The sequence below is a fragment of the Pleurodeles waltl genome, chromosome 4_2 (genome assembly GCF_031143425.1).
Source record: "Pleurodeles waltl isolate 20211129_DDA chromosome 4_2, aPleWal1.hap1.20221129, whole genome shotgun sequence".
Lineage (NCBI taxonomy): Eukaryota > Metazoa > Chordata > Amphibia > Caudata > Salamandridae > Pleurodeles > Pleurodeles waltl.
Genome location: NC_090443.1, coordinates 489948560 through 489975224, shown reverse-complemented (window position 1 = coordinate 489975224; position 26665 = coordinate 489948560). Strand labels below are relative to the sequence as shown.

Sequence of the window (26665 nt, the reverse complement as noted above, 5' to 3'; positions counted from 1 at the left end):
CAATCTCTCACACTTTGTTAGACTAGTGGCCCCGGATGGGCCAAGTTCTGGAGGAATTTAAATAAAAAATAAAAAAGCAGGGGGCCTCCTGGCCGCCTCCCGATGTCCCAGGGACCGCCACCTCCCTGGGGCATATATTTTTTTATGTGGGAGGGTGGCCTTGCCCCCCCACTGCTCTGGGGACTGCCACCTCCCCATGGCTTCCATGTAATATGCAGGGGACCACATGGCCCCCTCCCGCTGCCCTGGGGACAACCACCTCTCCGGGGCATTGAGCTAATATTACACAGGCCCACCCATACCCCAGGGACCAGCCGCCTGGGGCAAAATGCATGGTATTGGTTGGTTAGGCAGCCACCCTGCTGCCCTGGGGACCACCACCCCAGGGTAAATCTTCAAATAAAGAAAGGTGGTCCCTATGGGACCCCCAAGTCCAGGGAACCACCACCCCCGGGGCTTTGTACACATTGGAAGGGGTATGCGCCGCCTCCATGGTGGAGCCATTGAAGGCCCTGGGGACCGACACCCTCCAGGGCCGGCTCCTACTATGTCCCAGGGTGCCCACCCCTGGGACATAGCTGTTTGAGTTCAAAGGAAATGAGTCCAGCTGGACTCAATTCATTACCAAAAAAAAATATTTTGTTTCAAATAATAAGTACATTTTTTATTTTAAATTGAACACAAATATCTCATTCTAAGTATGAGATATTAAAGTCTTAAAAAACTGTATCACTCTCACTTTATTTTTCTCTTTCTCTCTTTCACTCAATTTCTCCCACTCAGACACTTACGCACCCACTCACAGACCCACTCAGACACTCATGCGCCTACTCACAGACCCACTGACACCCTCATGCGCCCACTCACAGACCCACACACACAGTAAACACCGATGCACGCACTCTCACACCCAGACAGACAATGTGACAGCAACTCTCCCTTCCAGATACACCCTCTGACCCCTATTCTCACACCCAGAGAAGCCGCAACCAACTACTCCAGCGCGCACCCAAATCGCTGTGCACATCGTGGTTTTGGGTGGTTAGGGGGTGTTGGCCGCAGGGTCTGGCTGCAGACCAAGTCTTGCGGGCAACCTCTGCTGCGCACGGGTGAAGGCTGGGCACGGTGCAAGGTTGGGTGCTTATAGGGGGAGGGCCGCAGGCCCTGCGGCCGCCGTGCACAGCAGTGGTTGGATTAATGTATAGTAAATAAAATTAGTATACCTTAAAAACATAGACATTCACTCAAAAAAACAACGGTTACTGGGACGTTGTAGTTAGACTCAGATTTTAACCGTACCAAACCATAGAAATTCACCAGTTATAGTTATTTACCTCAAGCCCTCGTGCCCTAAGGTAACTATAACTCGCACCCTCACCATGCACTGCCAGTTACCCCACAAATTACGGCAATCATGCCATCTTTCATAAGATCATTGATAATATCAATGTAATATTTGCTGTAAAAGTTTTGATGAAAAAACTGTGCATGGCGGGGTGCGGGTTATGGTTACCTTAGGGCACGAGTTATAGTTACTTGAGGTAACTCTAACTATAACTGGTGAATTTCTATGGCTTGGTACGGTTAAAATCTGAGCCTAACTATAAAGTCCCTGTAACCTTTGTTTTTTTATGTGATTATATGTATATATATTCCACTGAAAAAAACAAAGGTTAAAGTAACCTTATAGTTAGGTGATATTTTCAGTGACAGCGTTACGTTTTAAATGTACAAAACCACTGAAATTCATCAATTATAGTTAGCTTTGGTAACTATAACTTGTGCCTTAAGGTAAGCATAACTTGAGCCCCCGCCATGCACAGTTTTCACATCAATACTTTCACTGCAAATGTTGCAGTGATATTATCAACGATGTCATAGAAGATGTCATGAGTAATGTAATATGTGGGTAGTGCATGACAACAATGCGCAGATTCTGCATGTTTCTACATATTCCAATCTACTGCAGCTTTAAAAAAAGTAACTGACTTGCATTGAACTGTTTCTAATATCTGTTTGCAAAAAATGTCTAATAGGATGTTGCTGTGTTAAATTTTGCACCAGAGATTTTATTATTATTCTTCCTTTTTGCAAATATGGCCTCTCTTTCTTGTAAGAGACCCACACACCAATGTTTTACGTGGTTTGTGGGAAAGGTGATGGTGTGACCATGCGTTATATGGGATAAAGTACTCTCTGGCATACATTATAAGGAGATTACAAATCACCTCTGAGTTCCATAACCTTATAAAGGCCTCATTAATTTATGTGGTTAAAATTACATTATAGTTAAGTGAAAATATCAGTTAAAACATAATTGTTTAAACTAAAAAAACACTTACATTTACCAGGTATTATTAACTGAAGAAACTGTAACTCATGCTCTCACCATGCACTGCTTATGACCTCACATATTACATCACTCATTAAATGTTCTATGAGATCACTGATAACATCACTAATGACATCTGAAGTGACATCATTGATGACAACACTGTGCATGCCAGGGGTCCCAGTTATATTGTTTTCAGTTAGCTATAGCCAGTTATTTTCAGTGTTTTTTTGGCTCAATCATCCAGCCACAGAAATGCATGCAATACACTACCCCTGATTAGTAAATGTATGTCCATCCTGTATCTTGTGCCAGGCTACACCAGCAGCATCTAAAATGGATCCTACTGGTGCTAATACTCAGTCTCTCACATCACATAGTCCTATTACATAGTAGCTTTATACTCACTATCCACAAATAGGCACTCCACATCAAATGCCAGAGCAATATTCTGGGTTTCACATAACAGCATAATTTTTCACGAAAGGAGCCAGTGAGTTTGCCTCTCTTTGACAAAAAGAAAAAGGTCTGGTCATATTATGAATTCACAGAACATGGTCATATGCCACCACAACTTTATGTGATGCACCTAGGGGAAACACAGTAGCCCACTGCTCACTATAGGGGCACACTTGGTGTGCCCCCAAGTCACAAAATAATTTCTGGACCACACGTTACCAGAGACCGGTGAGTGAACTCTACGTATATGCTCTTTTAGCATGACACAAGGGCCAAACAAAAAGTCAGGTTACCAGTTTCACTTGAAGTTGGGCACTCAGAGCAGGGGTACAAACCCATTAACCATACAGTGAACCCAACAGATGTGCTATGGGGCAGAGTGGTCAAATTCATGGTCCTGTTGGCATGGTAGTGTAAGTCCTTTGTTTTTGGAGAATGTGACACAGTGTCTTTTATTTTTTGGTGTTTTGGAATTTTCCCTGGTACTTCATGGAAAGTATAGATTCTGCTATACTTTTATATGTGGCCCCTCATTATTGCAGAAAGTTTCATTGCTACTCAGGATCGGTCAGATTGGCAGACTGTTTTTAACCACTATAAATCAACCTACATCAAAGCTGACAGGTGCTTGGTTTTTGATTTCTGCAGCAGTATTGTCCTCAAACTTGCCACAAGAAGCTGTGTAACACCTGCAGTATATGCCATGTATTGGGGAAGCTAGATCTTGGCCTTTTAGAGGGATCGATTCTAAGGGCTGAGACAAGTGGTACATTCGTAAGTGAATCCAATACCCACACTCTGTTCTGTTTCTTCAGAGGGAGACCGCAAGGCCTTCTACGAGAGCTCACAATGGACCATCAAGCAGAATAAGGAGGCCATATTGTCTCTGCGGCAGGACAACAAGAAGCTCCACCGGAAGCTGGCCGAAATCCTTGCGGTAAGAAAAACCTGGCACATACATGCCAAATACCATGCTATACTCCTTTTGCTAAGGTATAAAATCTCCAGGAATATCCTAGTGCCCCTGACATAGTGGAGGCTTCCTGAACAGACGTATGCCTGTCTGTCTACTGAAAGGTGCCTCTGCTGAGACATCTTTAACCAAATGTGGAAGGTTTGGTTGTGAATAAAGCAGTGCCATCACAGCTGTACATTGTTCACTTAATTTATGGTTGCTCAGTCTGATATTGTGCTAGCTGGTGTACATTCTTCTTCCTCAGTTTTTCATTAGTACAGCGTGAGTGGTTATTACGAAAAAAGGTAGCAAAGGACATTAAACTAATGACCGGATCTAAGCATTCACTTCCTGTCACAGCACGAAGCAATTGTTTTTTGATTAGTATGTCATCTCACATTAAAGGCCATTGCCTGGGCACCTTAATTCAATATGGCCTTCAAGAAAACAACCTACCCATAACTTCACTCTGCAGATCAGACCATCACAAAAACATCTACTTCATCATTACTCTCCCATCCAAACACTCCAAGAAGCATCATCAAACGTACTCTTGTATGCTCAAAAACAAAATAGATTTTCACAAATTTAAATCCACCTTAAAAGCAAACCTATGTAACCATTACCTGGCTGCCCAACCATATCCTCTTCTGGAGACACTCACAAATGCCAAACACAAGGCAGTGGATAAATGTGCTCCCATCTTAAAGAGTTAGTGCTTTGAAAGGAGCAATGGCTGGTTTACTTAGAGCCCTCTAAAAAGAATTCCGGAAAAGAGAAGCAGCATGGCGCAAATTCACCAGACATGGTTATCTAGAGCAGATGGCACCAAGTGGACTTATGTTACGTCCACCTAGATCTAAATGAGGCCCTTCATCTCCACCCCATTACACTTCAGCTGCCATATAACAAACCAAGACCCATGCAACAAACTAGATTGTTTTTTCATAAAGTAAAAAAAAAAAAATCAGGGCTGATGTCTTCCTATCACACTACATCTGATAGATACGTCTAGCTGCAGATTACTTACCTTAGAATTTCCAGGCGTCAGCTTGGAATCCAGAAGTTTTGCTGAGCACCACAGTCGCCTATAGAGGCACCACCCAGGGGCACATATGGCAGTTCTTTTCCTTCCGCCCCAGTTAAAGCACAGATCCAGAATCGAGCTACCCTTTGTCTTTTTTGACAGGCTTTTTTTCAACTTTTTGTCAAAGATTTTTGTTGTCTGTGCGAAGGATGACATCTAGGAAGACGGGGTTCAAGCCCCATAACCGAGACCACATCTTGAAGGCCATGGCTTTGAAAGCTTTGAGGGAGTAGTCCCTGAAGCTTATGGCGGCCTGGCAGTCCACGTCGGCTTGTCACGGTTTCGGGCAGGTCTGATCAGGATTCTGGTTGGGACTCCCCTTGAGGTCACTGAATATCCTAAAGAGGTAGTGTACTGGGGCAGAAGAGCAGCTAAAGGCATACACCAAAAGGACAGCTATGGACAGGCACAGGAAACAGGAAAGTAAAAGCAGAGCAACACTTGTGAACAAGCAGGAAACGGATTACTAATGGACAAACACTCTGGGGTTGTACACAGAGTAAGGCGCAGAACCTCCCACAGTGACAGGGAATATCAATGCCTTTGGGCAGTTTGCTCTTACAGATAGTCACCCTGCCAGCCCCATAGAAAGGAGGCAGCAGAAGTGATTCTGTCTCTGGACCCTAGAGCACAAACAAGGAAAGTACTTACATACACAAGACACGCTCTTGTGGGTCCAGCTGGAAACACAGTGGCGATTCCTGAGAAAACAGCAATAGCAAACTGTCACTGTTAGGCACGAAAGACAACGTATAACACTGGACAAATATGGGGGCTGGAATTGCCTCCTGGAAACCAGGAGCCAACCCCAGAACAAAGGAGGACACGTATACACTGGTGAAGACTGATAGAACACTTACCAGACACAAATAACGAAGAAGAAACAGAAACAGAAGGGAACAAACTAAGAGGCAGAGGCAAGAACTAGGAACAGGCTCAGGCTGAAGCAAAGGCGGGACTAGGACTTGAAAACAGGGCGCAAACGTCTGGCTGGGACAAACAGAGACAGGACTGGGAAACTGAGAGCAGGCTCTGGCCGGAATAGGCAAGGACAGGGCTGGGATACAGGGAGTAGGAAATGAGCAGTAAACAGGACTGGGAAACAGGGAGAAGGTTCAGGCTGAAACAAGGCAGGAGCAGGGCAGAGAAACAGGGAGCAGGCTCTGGAAGAAACAAACAGGTACAAGGCTAAGAGATAGGGAGCAGACTCTGGCTGGAACAATCAGGAGCAGGGCAGAGAAACAGGAAACAGGATCAAGCTGGAGCAGAACAGGAACAAAACTGGAACACCATCCGACAAAGGGTCTGTTAACACAAAGAAACCGAACTCAAATGCACAACTGGGATCTTGAGGGAATGGCTGTTTATAAGCAGTTCCAAGCTGGGCTGCACAGGAGAGGTCTCAGGTGTGTGTAATTTCAGACAGTTGCAAGTCCTGGAGGAGAGGATCGGTGAAAAGGAGCAACTGGATTTCTCCCATAGAAAACAATGGGAAACAGAATCCTGGTTTTCCTGACTACCAGGCTGTGCATTATGGGATTTGCAGTCCCAGGAAACAAATGTAATAATACAAAAGTATACCATGGCGAAAAGAGAAACAAACAGGAGCCAGCAAGGGACTCTAGATAGGTGTTCAAGGTGATCCCCAGGCTTCCGACAGTCCCCTTACAGCACCCCCTGGTAATGGGACGATAGAGTCTTAACACGGCTGGTGCGACTCCTTGGAGGTCATGGTCCTGGTCGAGGAGGAGGACACAGGACTGCTCCAGGTGCACCAAGTCCTCTTCTGTCAGCTGGCAAGGCAAGTCAGGAACGTTGACGTTCCAGGCATGGTTTCCTGGAGCCATTGCCAGGGCCAACTTAGAGTCTCCCCCCCCTTTCTAGGAGCCAGAGCGACCCCCACTCAACTCAAAGAGTTTTATGAGGCCATACGTCTTGTATTTGTGCAGGCTTACCTCGCCGGCACGCTTTGGGCCCCGCCGGGTTGGCAGGGGCCCCATCAGGTTCCACTCCGGCGGCTTCGGTAACAGTGGGGTCTCTTGGATCCGAAACTACTCTGAGTCCACACAGTCGGCCTCCTCCGGCATCGCTCCTGATGTCGACGCTCCCTGCGCCACCAGCGCCCACTGGTGGCACAAGCCCCATTCTAATACCCAATGATCTGGAGCGGGAACGGTGTCACACGACACCGATTCCGGCGCCAACAGGTGCCAGATCATTGCTTGAGCCTTTCTATTCAGCCAGGCATTGCTGAGGAATGGGGGGAGTCTCAGGACCCTCTGGAGTCTCAGCTGGAGCAAATGGACTGGTATGAGGAGTTAGGAGATGCCAGTGGACTGGACACCTCTCCAGATACTGACATGCTGTCACCGCCTATGGTGGCTACGGTGGAGGGAACATCGTATGCTATGGTGGTGTGTAGGGTAGCTGAGGTCCTGGACCTAGATCTTCCTACAGTGCCGGTCAGGACTAACCTCCTGACTGAGGTGCTTCAGCCGGGGGTTTCCACATCGGAACCAATGTTATCCTTTAAAGAAGCCCTCATGGATGTCCTGCTGGGGACATGGTCCAAACCCAGCACAGGGGAACCTATAAATAGGACAGTTGGCTGCCGCCATTGCCCAGGTCTGAATAATCCTAGCTTCCTCACACAACACCCCACCCCGGAGAGCTTGGTGGTCCAAGCCTCCACTTCCCATGGCGCTTTGCCCTATGCTCCCCCGGATAGGGAATCCAAGAGGCTGGACCAACTTGGGAAGAAGATGTTTTCTTCCTCCAGCCTGGCATTGATGTCAGTTAACACCTCATGCCTATTGGGCTGTTTTTCACATACTTTATGGGATACAGTGGAGCAGGTGCTGCCTCAGGTCCCCGGGGCGTGTGGGACACTCTCTCACAAGCAATCAAAGATGGGAGAGATCCAGCCAAGTTTACTATCAGTAGTGGTTTGGACACGACTGACTTGTTTGGTAGAGCAATTTCGTCGATGGTGGCCCTTCGTCACCCCACCTAGCTTCGTACATCTGTCTTTTTGGGGGGATGTCCAGGCGAACCTTATGGACATGCCCTTCAATGGGTCCCACCTATTTGGTGACAAGGCAGATTCCACGCTGGAGCGCTTCAAGGACTCCCGGGCTATGGCCAAGTCCTTGGGTCTCTCGGTGACCCCTCGCCAATAGTCTGTCTTCTGCCCCTTTTGAGGCTTTGGAAGGGGCGGGCCATCCACAGACCAGCCACCATCCTCTCTCAGGTCAGCATCCTGTGCGGGGACGAGACCGTGGTACCTTCAGACTTAGAGGGTCTGGCCAGAATTCGTCCACCACCCAGCCCCCCCCCTCCACAGCATCCAATTCCTCCTAGTGTGATTCCGCAAGAACATACGCGTCCAGTTGGAGGGAGAATTCAGTGTAATCTCTCTCACTGGCAGTCCATAACATCGGACAAATGGGTCTTGCAGATCATACAGAAGGGCTATTCGCTCCCCTTCCAGTCTTTCCCTCCCTCTATTCCTCAGTTAAAAGAATGGCAGATGGAGGATCACATAGTCTTGCTCCATGAGGAAGGTATGGCTCTCTTGGCCAAGGTAGCTTTTGAAAGGGTCCCGATGTAGGCAGTGGCTGCTACTTTCTTAAAAAAAGGAGAAATTCAGAATGCTCACTCTTGCTTTGGTCTTGTCTGCTCTAGACCAAGGAGACTGGATGGTAGTGTTGGACTTGAAGGATGCGTAGTTTCACATCCTCATCCTGCCTGCCCACAGGCATTACTTGCAGTTCAAGTTGGGCCACAAGCACTTTCAGTTTACCATGCTCCCCTTCAGTCTCACCAGTGCCCATCGGGTGTTCACCAAAGTGCTGGCCGTGGTAGCGGCTCATCTAAGTAGGTTAGGGGTTTCAGTCTTCCCCTACCTCAGGGACTGGCTGTTGAAGGCTCCTTCGCCCCAGGCTGTGTCACCCACCTCCAGACTACAGCGAACCTCCTGCATTCACTGGGGTTCACTATAAACGTGCCGAAGTCACACCTGACTCCCTCTCAGATGCTCCCTTTCATCAGAGCTGTTCTGGATACAGTGCAATTTCTGGCTTATCCTCCCGAGCAGCGAGTCCAGGATATTGAGGTTATGATTCCGATGTTTCGGCCTCCATCCTGGATTTCGGCGAGACAGACTCTGTGGCTGTTGGGTCTCATGCCCTCCTCCATCCTGTTAGTCAAATATGCAAGATGAAATATGAGGGCTCTGCAGTGGGACCTGAAGTTCCAATAGGCACAGCATCAGGGAAGTCTCACCGACACAGTTCAGATCTCAGAGGGAACTGCAGAAGATCTGTAGTGGTGGTTAGTGAACTGCATCAGTTCTGGGATGGGATGGGATGGGTTGGCTATCTGGGAGAGGTGGAGAACAGAGGCCTCTGGTATCCGGCAGAAACCAGACTCCATATCAACTTACCGGAGCTGCTGGTGATCTGACTGGCTTTGAAAGCATTTCTTCCTGTGTAAAAGGGAAGATGGTGCAGGTGTTCAAGGACAACACCACCTCAATGTGGTACTGCAAAAAGCAGGGCGGTGTGAGGTTGTGGACCCTTTGTCAAGAGGCCCTGTGTCTCTGGACATGGCTGGAACAGCAGGGCATAACCCTGGTGGTTCAACACCTGGCAGGTGCTCTGAACACTATGACAGACAAACTCAGCCGTCAATGCACAGCGGATCACGAGTGATGTCTCCACCCGGAGGTAGCAGAAGGATTCTTTCAGCAGGGGAGAGAGCCTTGGTTAGATCTGGTCGCCGCCACAGAGAACGGGCAATGTCAGCAGTATTGCTCGTTGGAGTTTCCAAGGCAGCACACACTTGGCGACTCTTTTCATCGTTAGTGGAATTCAGGCCTTCTTTCCGCCCATACCACTTCTGCATGAGTTCGCAAGAAAATCACGAACGACCCGGCCCAAGTAATCTTGGTGGCTCTGGACTGGGCACGGAGAGTCTGGTATCCGGAGCATCTAAAAATGAGCATTGATCGTCCCATCAGGCTGCCCCTTTGATAAGATCTTCTGTCGCAGCAGCAGAGGAAGGTTCTCCAATCGAATCTGTCAACTCTGCGCCTTTATGCGTGGAGATTTAGCGGTGACAGTTGACAGCCTTCGACCTTCCTCCCGAAGTCTGTAAGGTTTTTCAAGCAGCCAGGCGTTCCTCCATTAAGACGGTATACGTCTGCTGTTGGAAACGCTTTGTAAATTATTGTACAGAAAGGTCTATTGATCCTCTTTCTGCTTCTCTCTCTGAGATTCATCTCTTTATCTTATCCCTTGCCCAACAGTGTTCTGCCTTGGACACTTCCAAAGGCTATCTTTCCATCTTATCAGAGTTCCTTCGGCTGCCTGATGAGCCTTCATTATTCAAATAACCTATTGCACATAGATTTCTCAAAGGGCTTGTACATATGTTTCTCCCTACGCCCTTCGTTATGCCTCAGTGGGACTTAAAGCTAGTTCTCACATTTTTCATGTGTGCTCCCTCTGAGCCCTTACATAACTGTCCCCCCCCCGGTTGCTCACCATCAAGGCAGCCTTCTTAGTGTCAATAACATCTGCCAGGAGGGTGAGTTTCCAGTCAAGGTGGTACTAGTGCTTCTTTTTCCCCAAGGTGGTGACCCCATTTCTCCTGTTTAAAAAATATCACTCTACCCACCTTCTTTGCTCCACTCATTCTTCTAAAGAAGAGGAGCAACTCCACCGGCTGGACCCAAAAAGAGCATTGTTGTTCTACCTTTACCGCACAAAAGAGTTCTGGGTGGATGACCAACTTTTTGCAGGGTACATGGGAGCAAAGAAGGGTCAGGCAGTGCAGCAATGAACCATTTCGTGCTGTGTCATTCAATGCATTAAGATCTGCTATGCACTGGCCAAATAGCAGCCTCCTCAGGGCTCATTCCACCAGGGGCAAGACTGCTACCACTGCACTTGCACAAGGTGTTCCAGTCCTGGATATGTGTCAGGCAGCAACGTGGGCATCATTGCACACATTTGCAAGACACTACTGCTTGGACAATCAGGTCCATAGAGACGGTCACTTTGCCGCTCGGTCCTGCAGGTTTTTTCAGTGTGAAGAAGATCTGTCCACAGCCCACCACCAGGAGGTTATGACTTGGGTATCTATTCAAGGTAAGGAATCTGCAGCTAGAAGTCTCTATAAGATGAACTTACCTTTGGTAACGCTTTATCTGGTAGAGACTCTATCTTGCTGCAGATTCCTTACATCCACCCATGCCTCCCCGATCTGCGGACATGTCTAATAGGGTCAGGGATTGTCCCTTTCAGGGCACTAGTTTTTGCACAAACAAGCTGTTAGTTCTTTCCATGGCTCTGCGCTTCTGAAGTGGAAGTTACTGGAAAAGGAACTGACTACTCGTGTCTGGGTGGTGCCTCTATAGGTGACTGTGACGTCACAGATGGCTCCAACAACGCCATGTGGATCCAAACAACACCACCTGACAGCGCACACAAAAGTATTGCTCAGCAAAACATCTGGATCCCAAAATGACACCTGGACATTTTAAGGTAAGGAATCTGCAGCTAGATAGAGTCTCTACCAAATAATGCGTTACCGAAGGTCAGTAACTTGTTCTTTACTTCTGATATTCGCCTACAGCAACAAGAATAGTGCTTCACATTCACAAGCTCAGCCTCAGGAAATTTTTACTTTACTACAGTTACCATCTAGGACCAAGGAGACCCATGCACTTCTGCAATCTCTGGTATGCAAGCTGAAGTACATGCCTCACCTGTAGTTTCTTAACAGCTCTTTGAAATATTGACGTTCCAGCCCCCTGAAAATCTCACTAGTGACCCCCTCCACAAAAAGCTAGACCCATTCTACCTAACCCAACCACTACCATCCCAATGCTGGCCTCCCATGGATCTCCAAAGTACTAGAAACAGTGGCCAGTGCTTGGCTAAATGCCCATGTAGATAACAACAGCCTCCTGGAAAGCAACATCACATCCTTAAGGGTGGAGGGTCCCTGAATCCACCTTTTTGCAGACATGAAGTGTCTTCCAGGCTGAGCAAAGATCAGCCTGACAGACATTCTTTATGTTTTTTTACCAGACACAATACCCGCGCTAAATCCACAGGTGCCTGGCTGCCTGAGCCCATTTTTGCCAGGCTGAGTATCGCACAACTCTGTGGGCTTAACCTCATCAGCCCAGCAAAGCACTTCCAGATCCCCCCTCAAGAAAGGGGGGAGTGTCATTCATAGACTCGGACCAAGGCTCTTTAGTTTTAAGTCCTGAAGTGCCCAGTACAGAGTGTAAGTCAGTAACTCCTTGTCACAGAGTGGGGTCAGCAACTCTCGCTGACCCTTTCCCACTCTGTGATGACAGAAGATCAGCCAGTGAGAAAACGTGGCAGTCCCAGCCCTTCAGGAAGCTCAGAGGCTTCACTTCTACCACCCGAGATCACCTCTGCAGTTGGTAAGTTTTCTTTAATGTTTAATGTGTGTATATAGTAAAAAAAAGTATTTGATTTTGTGTGTGCCTGCTGGTAATGAGTGTGCATACGTGTATGGGCTTATGAATGGTGGGTGTATGTGTGCACACTTGTGAATGCATGGGTATGAGTGAGTGTGCATGTAGCTGGTCAGTGAATGTGAGGGCTGCCCATTCCCCCCCCCCACTGCTCGAATTACTGGTCACCACTACTCCTGGATACTCTCCAGTCAGTCATAAATATGGAACCGAAGTAACACTACTTGCAGCCAGATTGCTCCTCCTCCTCCTTGATCTATCAGGCGCATTCAACACTGTATACCATACAATCTTTTACACGTAGCACAATCAGTGACCCTTTTCTCAGATTCCAGGGTCACTTAGACACCAGAATATGGTCCATAAGTCCACCAGGGTAACAGAAACCTTAGATTCTGGCAAAAGACCATCTAATCTCTGTCAGGCATCTATGTGCTGTGATGGGAGTCACCACATTTACCTTTGCAATAATGAAGGATTGCGGAATGGGCAGCATGTGTAAAGTGCACACTTGGCAAACATCGTTTTGTATTGAGAAAATAAACTGTCAACGTTGTAACTTGTTTCCTCAATACAAATATCAGATGGTCCTTCATTGTGCTTCACTTAATGAACACCAACTCCGAAAATGAGTAATGGTCTCCACTCGCCCAAAAGGGCGGGAAGAGCATCATTGTGACTTAGCTGCTTCTTGGCACATGGGTTGCTAGGTTAAGGGCTTACAGTGGAAGAGCCAGTGGAGGCTACACCATTATAAATGCAACGCTTTCCTTGATTTTAAATGCAGCAGCTGAAACATGAACTCAGTGGAGGTGGAAGCATTGCCGATTTACGATACTGCACCTGCTGTGGTAAGTTCAAAATGAGGCCCTAAGTTCTCAACTAGTTCAAATCATTCATGTCCAGTCACAGCCAACATGAACACTCGGAAATCTCTTCTACCTAACCTGCCCAGACAATTGTAGGATCCCTAAGGGTTTCCCATGTCACTACTCAATACACATATTAAGCTGCCTCCCATGAACATCATCTATGACCATTGACTCCAATTCCATTCCAGTACTGAGGACGCCCAAATCTACCTTACCGTTTTATAAGTCTAAACAATTTATGGACATACCCAATGACCTTCAAGCTATAACTCCAGAAAACTGGTGCACGTGTTATGCAAAGGACTTGAATGCATTATCAACACACAGAATTCAGTGGCATCTGATACCAAAGGAATTGGTTGAAATATGCTACTGTTTCATCAGTGGGAAGCACTCTCTATCAGAGACCTTTACATACATGCATTCTCATGCCCTTCATTGAAATGTCCTGGTAGTGTGATCAGAATAGTGTTTTAATCCCTTAATCTTAGTATATACACTTATAGATGTCATATCAGTGTTATTTGGCTGATAGGCCCTCTTGAGTTAATCTCCCAGTGCAGCTGTGCAACAGACTGTCAGTAAAACTGCAGGAGCAGCCCCAGCAAATCATTAAGAAGCACAATATTATTTGCCAGCAAATGAGGTGTTTCCAACGAGTTATGTAAACACCTGAAGAATTCATATGAGCTACTCCAGTGATGACATAGCCTAGCAGGCCACAACCCCAAAATATCCCATTTGATGTAGAGAAATAATAGCTGTTGCTGTTGTGTTTTTTATATGATTCATTCCTTAAATTCAAGATAACCTAGAGTCAGGACCGAAATCCCAACTGTGTTGTTTTTTGTTTTGGTTATGATTCTCCTGATGGAGGCAAAAGGGGCTGGTCCTACTAGGCACCTAGTGATATCACAGAGCAGTATCTCATCTCTTCTGCACTGATGAATTTGAAACAATGTTTCTGTGGCATTGGGAGATGGTCATCAGAAAATCGAAAACAGTGTTTTTGTTCCACAGGGTGATGAAAAAGTCATAAAAGAGGCGTTTCATAACCGCGTTGTTGAAATGGCTGCCATGAGGAACAAGAATGGACAGGTAAGAAACTTGTTTGCATTGTGAAGGGGAGGTAGCTGGGACTGTGGAAAAAGTCCAATGCCTTTTCCCCACGTACCTCCTGAGTCTGTACTCTCTGTGTTATGTTATCACTGGAGTTTCCCTGACCAAATAAGTGAGAGCTGAAACTTAGACGAACCCTCTATTAATGAAGGCTTTGCATTTGTTAATGTTACAAGATGCTGCACGTTACTGGAGATCACATATTCCAGTCACTATTTTACTCCTGCGAATTATTTTTTCAGGCACTTTAAGCGATTACTGCTGATTTTGACGAGTAAGGTGCAAAGGTCTGGAAAGAATGAGATCTGATCATATTGAGTGAAGGATGAGGGCCAGAAGGCACACTGTTTGACACAATGAGTAAGGATTGAGGATTTGGTGAGACACTACTAACACCTGTAAGAGAGGTCTAAGCATTCAAACACGACTGGTGACCACTGCGAGCAAGGTATGGCGGTTTGAACAAAAACACAGCTGACCATAATGAGTGAAGCATGGACGGTGCTTAATGCATTGAGTGATGGAGGAGGGGAGAAGGGACACTGCTAAATTCTCTGTACAAAAAGATTAGGGTTTGGATGGAAACTTCTGAGTACAATGAATAAAGTGGAAGGGTTTAATCAGACACTGCTGTGAGGTGTGAGGTCTGTGCATCGCAGGGAAGAGTGCTGGGGGCTGGGGCTACACGGAGCCTGAGGATCCCTTGGAGGAGCCCCTTCCTGATAGGTGGTCACCTGGCTAGGTGATCAATCCCCCTTTCAGGGCTATTTAGGGTCTTCCTCTGGGGTGGGATCTCAGATTCGGCTTGCAAGATTCCAGCAGGATTCCTCTGCAACCTCTGCTTCGACTTCTGGCCACTGGAACTGCGACTGGACCCTCCAGGAACCGTCAATCTGCATCCACAACGAAGACTCTGCTTGCAACATTCTTTCCTTGGAGGAGATGCCAACAAGCCTTGGTAGCTGCAAGAGATGCAGTGCACAGGATTACTGTCCTGCGTGGGAAGGCAAGGGCTTATCTCCACCAAAGTTGGACAGGTGGTAAAAAGGACCAAAGGGACCACTCCAGACCACCACCCATGAAGCAGGATCCATGCAGCTCAGGATGATAGGATGTACACGAAGCCAGTCATCATTGCAGTTGATGCCTGCAGATGCAGGGCAGTGACTCCTTTACTCCACTGGAGATTCCTTCTTCCTTCTCGTGCAGACTGAAGAACTTGCCACCCTCAGAGGATGCTCAGCTGGGGAAATGTTGCAGAATCTGGAAAGAGCAGTGGAAACAATGTTGCAAGCAGAGTCTTCGTCGTGGATGCAGATTGTTGGTTCCTGGAGGGTCCAGTCGCAGTTCCAGTGGCCAGAAGTCGAAGCAGAGGTTGCAGAGCAATCCTGCTGGAATCTTGCAAGCTGAATCCGAGGTCCCACCCCAGAGGAAGACCCAAAATAGCCTTGAAAGGGGGATTGGTCACCTTGCCAGGTGACCACCTATTAGGAGGGGGCTCTGATGTCCCCTGCCTGACCTGGCACCTCTGATGCTCCCAGAGTGCCCTGCCAACTTGGAATCCAAGATGGCAAAACCCAGGGACCCTCTGGAGGAGCTCTGAGCACCGCTCCTGGGGTGGTGATGGACAGGGGAGTAGTCACTCCCCTTCCCATTGTCCAGTTTCGTGCCAGAGCAGGGACTGGGGGTCCCTGAACTGGTGTAGACTGGTTTATGCCAAAGCCAAATGTGCCCCTCAAAGCATACCAGTAACTTGGGGAGGCTACCCCTCTCAAGCCATGTAACACCTATTTCTAAAGGGAGAAGGTGTTACCCTCCTCTCTCAAAGGAAATCCTTTGTTCTGCCTTCCTGGGCTTGAGCTGATCAAGCAGCAGGAGGGCAGAAACCTGTTTGAGGGGTGGCAGCAGCTTGGACTGCCCGGAAACCCCCAGAAGGCTGGTAGAAGCAATGTTGGGGGTCCTCTAAGGAGCCCCCAGAGTGCATGGAATCATACTTCTAAAATTGGCAACAGTATTGGGGTATGATTCTGACATATTTGATAACAAACATGCCTAGGTTCGGAGTTACCATTATGACGCTGGACATAGGTAGTGACCTATGTCCAGTAAATGCATATAATGGCGTCCCCGCACTCACAAAGTCCAGGACAATGGAGGGGTTCCTACACACACAGCTACTTGCACCCTGCCCTCTGGGCTATGAGGGCCTACCATAGGGGTGACTTACAGTGACCTGGTGCAGAGAACTGTAGTGAAAAGGGTGCATGCACCCTTTGACGCAGACTGCAGTGGCAGCCCTGCAGATACATTTTGCATGGGCTCCCCATGGGTGGCATACTACATGCTGCAGCCCATGGGGATCCACCTGTACCCCAAAGCTCTGGGTACCTGGGTACCATATACTAGGGACTTACATGGGTGCACCAGTATGCCAAATGAGGGGTGCATTTGGTTCAAGTAACCAAGTTTAAAGGGAGAGAGCACAATCACTGGGGTTCTGCTTAGCAGGATCCCAGTGAACACAGTCAAACACACTGATAACAGGCGGAAATGGGAGTAACCATGCCAAGAAAGAGGGTACTTTCCTACACCTCATGTTTGAGATTACCTTTGATAGTAGTGGCACATTCCTGGAAGAAACAACTGTGGGTGTTTCTTTTCTGCGTAGATCTATTTTGCGTTCGTCTGCTCACTTAGTTACCTGCCCTCTGAGGACCCATCTTTATGTCGTCATTACCTCAATCATTGTTTGTCCCTTCAGTGATCGCCAAACCACCAACCCAATTATTGCACACACTCCATAACCTTTTTGGTTTCATTGCTTCATCATTTTCTGACAACACAAACCAACAAAATGAATGTTGTGGTTTATACCACTGCAGTTGTTTCCTAACAGGCTCTCCATCTTATGGAAGGAGTACACTATGTGTATGGCTCTCCACATCCAAAAGTTATTTTTCCATAACTGACATAACCTGCCTTAAAAATTGAATTTGTGCGTCTGTAACCTGGTTCTTGATATTCTGCTCTCATCAAAATGGAATGCAAAGAAACTAAATCCTTTAGTTTGGTGACTGGTCTTATGTAGCGCACCCTGACCCCACTGGGCCTAGTTTGTGCTATATCAAACTCCAATAAATACATTCTCAACTTAGTGAGTGTGTTTTGCAACCTCTTTTGGAGACATAGAAAATGTTAGTCTTGGAGGTGGATGAGAGAACCTAAATGTGCTCACTCAGTTGACCTTTCCGGTTTCATCTCAGCACCCAAACAGCTTTCTGTTTTTCCTTCAAGTTTCCATTATCTTCATCACCGCAATGTCTTTTTCACAATATCCTTCTTGAGGTACTTCCACCCAAGTGCGGTATGCCCTTCCACAATTTTTCTCACCTTCTCTGAAACACATGCTATTCCTACAAACAAATAACTTGTTCTTTTTCCTCAAAGGCTGCTATTGAGATTGTAGATCAGAAGGTGTGCGATAAACTGAAAAGGCTGAATGCACTGAAGCACCAGACAGAGATACGAAAGAAGCGTCTTGAAGAGGTGAAACTGCAGCATGGGCAGAAGCAACAGGAAGCACTGAGCCTACAGACCATGGATGATGGAAGTGCAGAGGAGGCTCAGGTAAGAGTGCAAGGCCACCAGTTAAGCATGTTGCTTCTGTTCCCCAAGCAGACTGTCAGATAGATTCAGAAGAGACACAAGCCAGGTCTGTACACTTGTTGTCTACTCCAACAATGTCAAGATGCGTAGACAGACTCTGCAAAGTGGGAAAACCAGGGTATATAACCTTTCTCCCACATAATAACAGACCCAGTAGTTTGAAAATACCGGTGAAGAAACTCCCTCCATTTAAGTCAAGTCCAGTTGCAATAAAGTGTCAGGTCCAACCTCCATCAGTTCCACAGATCTGTATCACCTCTATTTTAGACTGTTCGGAGTGAAGATAGCTTGAATACTATTGATGAGGGCCAGGACCCCAAGAGGTGCTCCTGCAGCAAGTTTTCAGAGGTTGAATGGGCGTAGATCTTTTCTGTCAGTCAATGAGATAACCACTTTAAAGAGAGGCCAAGTATTAGATGGGGATCCTCACCACTTTCATAATTAGATAACAGAACTCTCCCCATTCCTACAGTTTGAGGTGCTCATCCTGCTGTTGTCCACCTGTAGAGATCCCAGATATCTGTTCCTATATCCTGCCAGAGATACAGCACCGATGGTGTGAAGCATATTAAAGGAAGTAGGTAGGATGAGATTTTCACACCACTGTGTCTTACAATTTCCCTTGTTTTCACAGAGCAGAAGTGCTGGGAATGAAGATCCACCCCAGCAGGTCAGAGTGCGGTCACACTGCTTTGTCCTGCTTCCCTTCTGGCCCTGTTATCCTGAACTGCAATAATCAATTGTTGTTTTCTCTTATATTTACCTATTTTTATATCTGTTTTCATAAGAGGGGTCACAATCCTGGCCAAGATCCATGCAAGGAGGGACACTGGAAGAATGCAATTTTACTGCTTAAAATAAATTCCCTGGTTCTTTTCTCTGGAAGTTGGCATTTCTACCTTCCCCATTTAACAAGATATAATTAGCATACTTTCTGACCTATCTGGCACAGAAACCTTCCACAGCTAATATTTGTGAGCTCCACATGTAAGTGTGCTATTCGCCAGTGTCACTTCTTGATACGAACATATCCTTCTGCAAAGCCAACTGCACCTCTAGATGTGTCTGCACTTCAGCAATGCCAGCACTGAGACACCTTTTCAGCACAAGGACACCCTTTCCTTGGGTAATTGCACACTTTAGAAATACTTTATCATTCATTCTTTCAAAGAAAGCCATGGATGGTGGCATGTCCGTCTTATTACATTTCTTTTAATTGCAACCCTCACTTGGTGTTGGAGCATTATTCTAAGCATGTTGCTATGAAATAATGTAGCCCTGGAGAACTATTATTACAATTCAGTAATGTTTTGATGTCCAGTGTTGGATAGTTCATAGATACGTATACTCATAATAAACTCCCTCCATTCATCAGATTTCAGACGAGCATACCTCCTCATCCAAAGTCAGAATGATTGTTCTAGCCATATAAACAGATATGTCTAAATGATATCAACACTGGACTATTAAGAATTAATGTAAGTAACTGTGGACGGAAAGGAAAAGCCCAGGGTGTTTACCCCTGTCCAGTCTTCATTCTCTTTTGAATCTGCATTCCCCACTTCTTGTCTTGGAATCTTGCTGTCAACCACTTTCCCACTCCTGTGGGCTGCATGTGCATGAAGGAAATCAGGGTGGAGAGTTTATATGATTTGCACGGAACAGACTGAATAAAATTAGCTTCTTCAATGGAACTTTTATGTGATTCAGTGCACTTTTGGAACACAGGACACTGCACATTTTACTGAGCGCCAGTGGATGATGTGTAGGGCTGGCAGTGTGGACAGTGGGACTTCGCAGCAGTCAATGACATTGTACACCACTTCCAATGTGCAGGGGAGGAGGAATAAGCAGTCTTGCAACAGGTCATGACATGTGAGGATGACCAGAGACAACCAAGGGTAGTCACTCGGATGTGTAACTAGCTAGGAAGAATAAAGAAATTCCACAAGTACCTGGTAGTCTGAGTATTTGTCTAATTACTGGTTCAGGCAGGAGAACATGATCGCAGGGAAGCAGAAAAGAAGACTGAACAAAAGTGAGTTGTAGTGCAGGCTGATAATATAGAAGGTGAAGAATGTTGAACTGGAGACCAAGAATGTATAACTCAGTTTGAAAACACAGAACTGCAAGATGAGAACATGGAATGGCATCTTATAGATCTGATGAATGACAGAGAACTGCAGATCCAGAATGTAAAGCTGTAGGCCAGAAACACAGAAAGATATCCATACCAAGAATGTAGAACTTCAGAGTGTACATTTTGAACTACAGAATGAGAAGATAGAATTGTAGGCTAAAAATTCCCTACGGGAGAGACATACACTCATTTGTAATATATTTTAGGACTAATCACAGTGAGAATAACATACAGGATAGTACACAAATTGCAGCAGGACTGTGCACTATGATCGATCACTCGGAAAGGGAAATAAAACATAGTGACCAATAAAACACACCATTGTGACTGGCAACCAAGGGAGTGTCATACACTTCATTGACCAGTGCCTTCGAAAAGGACATACCGTAATGACTGGCCCCTCCGGGAGCAGATATAATGTTGTGAACAGTACACATGGGCTAGAATATACCACTGTGACAAGTCTTTAATGGAAGGGACTATTCAATTGGGACCAGTCTCTATGGACAGGAACATACCATTGCAATCTGCCCTTCTGAAAGAGAATATATAATCATGTTCAGTCCTTATTGGAGGGAATATATCTCTCTGATTAGCCCCTCCTGGTGAAAGGGAGGTATGGTACCAGAATATCACAACTAATAAATCACCTCATGGGGTTTAATAACAGGAAATCTACACCCTATCTGACCATATTTCTGGAAATCATATTTAGGACAAAATATTTCTGTTCAATGATAGTTTTCCTGATGAAATTCTGACATACAACTGCAAGGGAATATACCATTGAGACTGTTTGCTAAGTAAGTGTAATGCACATAGTTACAAGTCACTGTAAGGAACATGGGGCTAGATGAATGACCATCAGTGTGAGCGACTCGCAATTTGCAAATTTTAGCTACTCACAAATTTTGAGTCGCAAACACTGATCTACAACAGTGTCTTAGACACTGTTTGCGATTCCCAAATGGGTCGCAAGGGACATGCCTCGTTAATATTTATGAGGCAGGTCACAATTTGCGACGCATTGGGAATGGCCAGCACTCGCAAGGATGGTGGCTTGCGGGGGTCAGCAGACCACCATGTCTGAGACTGCTTTTTAAATAAAGCAGTTTTTTTTAACGCAGCCCAATTTCCTTAAAGTAAAACGAGATACATTTCAAAAATAAAAATGAAAAGTGGGACCATTCCCTGCTCTGAGAGAATGTTGGCGCCCCCATTCACAAAGGGAAAGGGGTCCTTTGGGGACCCTTTTTCATTTGTGAATGGTTTACCTCCTCCTTCATGGAGTCAGTAAAGCATTGAATGTTTTGCAACTGCATTCCCAGTCGCAAAGTATTCATACATACCAGTGTGACTCGCTATTAGGATGGGATGCCCTTAACACTCCCTTCTCTAATAGCGTCTTGCAAAGCCTATTTTGCGAGTCAGTAATAGGTTACCGACTGGCAAAATAGGGGTGGGACATAGGAAAATGCGTTTTACCAGAAAAATGCATCGTACATCTGGCCCATAATACATAGTTCACAGGATTGTTATACATATAGTGGTCAGCTCTTGGGAAAGGGACGTGTGTAATAGTTAATGGATCCTGTGGAGGAAAACATCATTAGTGACTCATCTTGTAGTATGTGTTACACATAGTTATGCCTAGTCCTTATGGAAGAAACGTGTGAAATATGTCACATTGTCAGTGGAAGAGGCCTACACTATAGAGTTCAGAGAGGATGGGACATGTGCCATAGGAACCAGACACTTTGAAGATAATATTCCATTATGACTGGTTCCTTTTGGCAGAATTCATACCATAATTCAGAGGTCACTGAGGGAGGATATAGCAACACTTGTTGGCAGTTTGCTCCATGATTCAAGGCCATTATGTCACCAGTCATGAGCTTTCAAGCCACAAATAAGTGCATTATGTAGCTGCCTGTTCATTACTTAGAACCAAATCGGCTAATACACATGAAAATAATGATTTCTAACAAAAATGTGAAGATTGCCTAAATTGTGAAAACATTCTAAGTACTAAACTAGCAGGGCCCCAAGTCTGGAGACTCTATGAATAAATCCCACCTTAGAAACTTTTTTTGTTTTTGGAACTCTGTCGTCTGATGGCCCACATGTAAGGTAGGACTTTCTTGGCTTCTCCGTCACGTTGACTAGTTCAAAGACTGTACTGCTATGACAAATCCTTTGACTGGGAGATTTTGCTTATGCAATCTCTCTTTTTAAGGTCCTATCAGTAACACTATTTTGCCAGTCAGCAGTGGACCCCACTGTGATCCACAGATAGGCATTCCAGAGAAGCAACCACAAGAAGTCACTGTGATTATCAGACAGACTCATATTGTTCTCTGGCTTTCTATAAGCATCTTCCTAAACCAAGAGCTTTTCAGTTTTTCAGTTTTTTCAGGTTTGCATTACCACAGGCTCCCTCAAATAGTAATTTAGAGTCATAGCACTTACAGCTTAACGCTGACTGAAGACCTCTTGATCAGGAACACCTTTTGGCCACACAAACCTCCTAATTCTGGATGAGTGTGTTCACTAGTGGTTTCCTGGTGTGCAAGAATCTGGGGAAGATCTTTGAAACCATATTGAACTGTCTTTTAGGCTGTGCTTCAAGATTATCAGAGAGCTGGGTGTGGGTGCAACACCCAGGTGAGAGATTTAGTAATGCTTACAGTAAAGACTGCCTGGATGAACTGTTAGGAGAGAAGGCATCTCATGCACCCACCCCTGCAGTGACTGTCCTGTCAACAAACCCTGCTGTGGTTCTCCCTTCAGTTTAACTGGGTATTGTGTCTGGCTTTTTTCATAATGCTTTCTTTCTCATGCCTCACATAGACAGTGCTTTTCTTTGGTAAAGGCCTATCTAGCTCTACTTTGATCTGACTGCTCTCTTCCTCTCAACAGAACCTCCGCATCCTAGAAAACCGCTTGGAGAAAGCACAGCTGAAGTCCCAGGAGGCTGAACACATCATGAACGTCTACCTGAAGCTTAAGTCACAAATGCAGGTGAGGGTGGCTAGTCATGTGGATGGCCTCACAGAGCAAAGTCCCTTGAATGGGCTTATTTCAAATGTAATGTTGGTGAAGGTGAGATGCTAAGTTAAAGAAAGAGGTCTGGCGCCAACCACTTTCAGAACATCTCCCTGGAGTCTCAACTATTGTCTGTCACATCCATGTTCATTATTATGGAGCCTTAATCGTTCTCACTTCATTGGCCTCAAACACTGCAGTTGAGGTTCAACCATCCCAGCATACCACGCCTTACGCAGCACAATGTTACAACAGGGCTTTATGCATTCTCACATCACTAAGGTTATTTAATGTAGTGGAGGCTCACTTATCACCACAACACTGACGTTATTTACTGCAGTGGAGCCTCACTCATTCCCATGCCTAAAGCCTTATTCAGTGCAATGCCTTATCCATTCTGTCATTGGCCTTGGTCGAAAGAGTGTAGAGTCTCACTAATTCCCACATGCCTGGCCTCCTCACTACACTGGAGTCTCATTCATTCCCACATTAAATACCTTGTTTACAGCAATGTAGAACTAATCAATCCCACATTACTACCATAATTTACTTCAAACCAATTACAGCACAGTTACATTTTTGCCTGAGTTCTCAAGTCCTCCTCTCAGCATGTGCTCTTCCTCTGCCCCTCAGGGGTTGCTTTCAACATGTGCCCTTACGCAGACCCTTTGGCATTGCTCTGTTCTCATTCTCTTCCTCTGGCCCTTCTGCTACACCTCTCTGCCTCCAGGTATTCCTCTCTACCTAAGATTTTCTCTATACCCATTCTCTTAGTCTGCCCTACCTGTGCTGTTACCTTTGCCTTCAAGTATTCCTCTCTGACCAGGCTGTTCCTCTCCCCCTTATGTTATCCTTTCACCCTAAGAGTATCCCCTGCCACTCAGGATTACCTCTCTATCCATGCTCTACCTTACGTATTCTGCTCTGCAATACTGTCCCTCTGCCCCTTAGTTATTCATTTCAGCCCATGCTCTATGCATCTGTTTTAACTCTCCTTTGTTCCTCAGGCTTTCAAAATATTTTGTTCCTTTTCTCACAGGAGGAGAGCCTTACCTTCCAGACCCAGCTGGACCAGCTGGAGGCCGAGATCCTACGCTTGAGGCAGGAGCTGAAGGACCTGAAAGTTATGAACTGTGATGCTCACCAGTGCCGAGAGGCCGCGCGGGTAAGACATTGATAGCTAGAATCAGACTACCTCCAACACAAGCAGCAGTGTCCTCACATCATTAGTCAGTGCAGGGCTTCACAGAAAGCGCTAAGCATGGGTTACCATTCCCAGAGTGAAACACGGCCCATTTGTAGCAGCACTTTCCTCGTGTGCACAAAAACCTAACCATAGGTCACCGAAAATACAGAGTGAGACAGAATCAAACTCTGCAGTTTGGTTAGCGCTGTTGTTATGCAACACTGATGATGTGTATTTACACAGAAACCTAACCAATGCCATTAGGCCAGAGTATAAAACAGAATTACTGTTTTATCAAGGGTAGTTCTGCCCTTGTAGCATGGACCATGCTATCTTTGTAGCCAGTGCTTAATTTGTAAAAGAAAGAGTGTTGGTGCCAGAAGCTCTGCTTAGAAGCCCGTAGGCCAGTACATTTAAAGGTTGGTGCTGTAAATAAATATCAAGTCTAAGTAGTCATGAATCCACATCATGCCTCTTTAATCCACTACAAGATACTCCCTGACTCGTTATCTTACTCCTGCATGTTCCTGCTTTCTCCTTATGTGACGGTTTTGCCATCTTTCTCTTCCTCCATCTTTCTGATATGTGTGTGTTTGCGCTCGGTAAATGAATGATGCAGAAAAAATAAGCTCAGGTTCCCAACAATAAGTGTTGGTGGCCCCCACCGGCCCAAATTAAGCATCGCTTGTAGCACATCAACTGTTCTTGATTACAGAGAAGCCTATATATTGGCTGCCATGATTAGAGGGTGAGTACCCATCAGGCTCCTGATGTAGACAGTACTGTCCTTTCATGACACAATCAATACCTAATTTCTCAGAAAACTAATCAGGGTCCACTGATTCCATCTCATCTGCTGATTGCCCTTTAGACATAAAATCAAACAGTGATCCGGGTACTGCTAACTGCCCAAGGTCATCTCTAGACCAGCCCAAACTCAAGCATTAACCAAAGATTTTAGTTAACCAAGGACTGAAAACGAACTAGCCAGCTAATGAAAACAGAAGCATAATTTTCTGGAATAACTTCATTCAACTCCCCTCAACAATTACAAATTTGAAATGTATGCATATGCACACTAACCACTGCTAAATAAGGACAGACACTTTAATAGTTAAGGTAGAGCAAAAACAGCAACAATTGCCCCAAAATAACCTCTTCTAGTGTCAAGCAGATCTGCCTCTCTGTAGTCCTCCTGGGATCCTGAGAGGTCCGGTGATTTTTTCCTCTCCTAACATAACAGAGGGCTGTTCCAGTGAGCTCTACCATATTTTCTCAACCATTACAGGTTTCAGTAGATTGTTACTGTTTTATATATGCATACATAGATTGAAGCCATCTAAACCTCCAGAATTTTATGAGTAAATGCAGAGGTCGCAATAATTAAAGTAATATAACCATACCCCCTAAATCCACCCCGTCAGGCCTGTAGGATGCCCCAGGCCAAGAGCTGTCAAGTTCTGTGGACAGATCAAACCCTTGAAATCACTTTTAAGATATGTTAACACTGGTCCCCAAAATTAGTTGAAAGAGTATGATTTGGAGGTCTAGAGCTGTTTTTCATGGTTAAGTAACAACCACAGATTATGTAGCCACTGTGTCTTTTGTCCCCACATGGCCATAATAGTCTGTTTTGCTGCCAGGATGAGGTGAAATATGCTCTTGCCTTTGGTAGAGTGAAGAAGGTAGGCCTAGGAGGGCTATGTCTGGCAATTTGTCGATTTCATCTTTCTCAGTTTGGAAGACAGAGTTAAAGTTAGAGTGCTTTATCTATCTGGTCAAATATATTAAGGCTTATTGGGGTGTCCTGCCAGTGATATATAATCTTATAAACAGCTTCTCTCATGTGAGCATGTTGTGCAAAGTTGCCAGTCCTGATAAAGATTTAATTCCATTTTTGTGTGTTGAATCATAACCCTAATTCCTTTTCCCATTGTGTTTGATATGTGTGTTTCATACCCGCTGGTGACGAGTTCAATAATCTATAAAGTCTAGAGTCTAAATGTTCTGAGGACGTTAATGCTTGGAGTAATCTCTTGAGGCAAGTTAGGTCTCTTGTGGCACTGAGCCTGATCTCTTTTTGCATAATCCAGTCTCTGATCAGCAGAGCCATAAAGTCTGATCTGCAGAGCATTAAAGCACTCTGATTTAGGGGTTTTGTATTCCCCTTTTATAAATGATTTGACCTAATTTCCTTCAAAGTAGTTACATAATCGAATGCAGCCTTTCTGCTTCCACATCTCAAAGGTTCGGATATTCATTCCAGGGAGAAGCTAATGTTCCTAATT

General features: G+C 45.6%; 1 protein-coding gene across 2 annotated transcripts in view; it reads left to right on the top strand.

The window, feature by feature from the left end:
- ODAD3 (outer dynein arm docking complex subunit 3) overlaps positions 1-26665 on the top strand; it is a 92411-nt gene that overhangs the window by 12547 nt on the left and 53199 nt on the right. Inside the window, exons 2-7 of one of the 2 annotated variants that reach the window (XM_069231879.1) lie at positions 3607-3728; positions 14242-14319; positions 17788-17967; positions 18641-18676; positions 23066-23167; positions 24231-24356. In XM_069231879.1, coding sequence (XP_069087980.1) covers positions 3607-3728; positions 14242-14319; positions 17788-17967; positions 18641-18676; positions 23066-23167; positions 24231-24356 — 644 coding nt within the window. The remainder of the gene's footprint in view (positions 1-3606; positions 3729-14241; positions 14320-17787; positions 17968-18640; positions 18677-23065; positions 23168-24230; positions 24357-26665) is intronic. The other variant, XM_069231880.1, reaches the window with a different exon arrangement.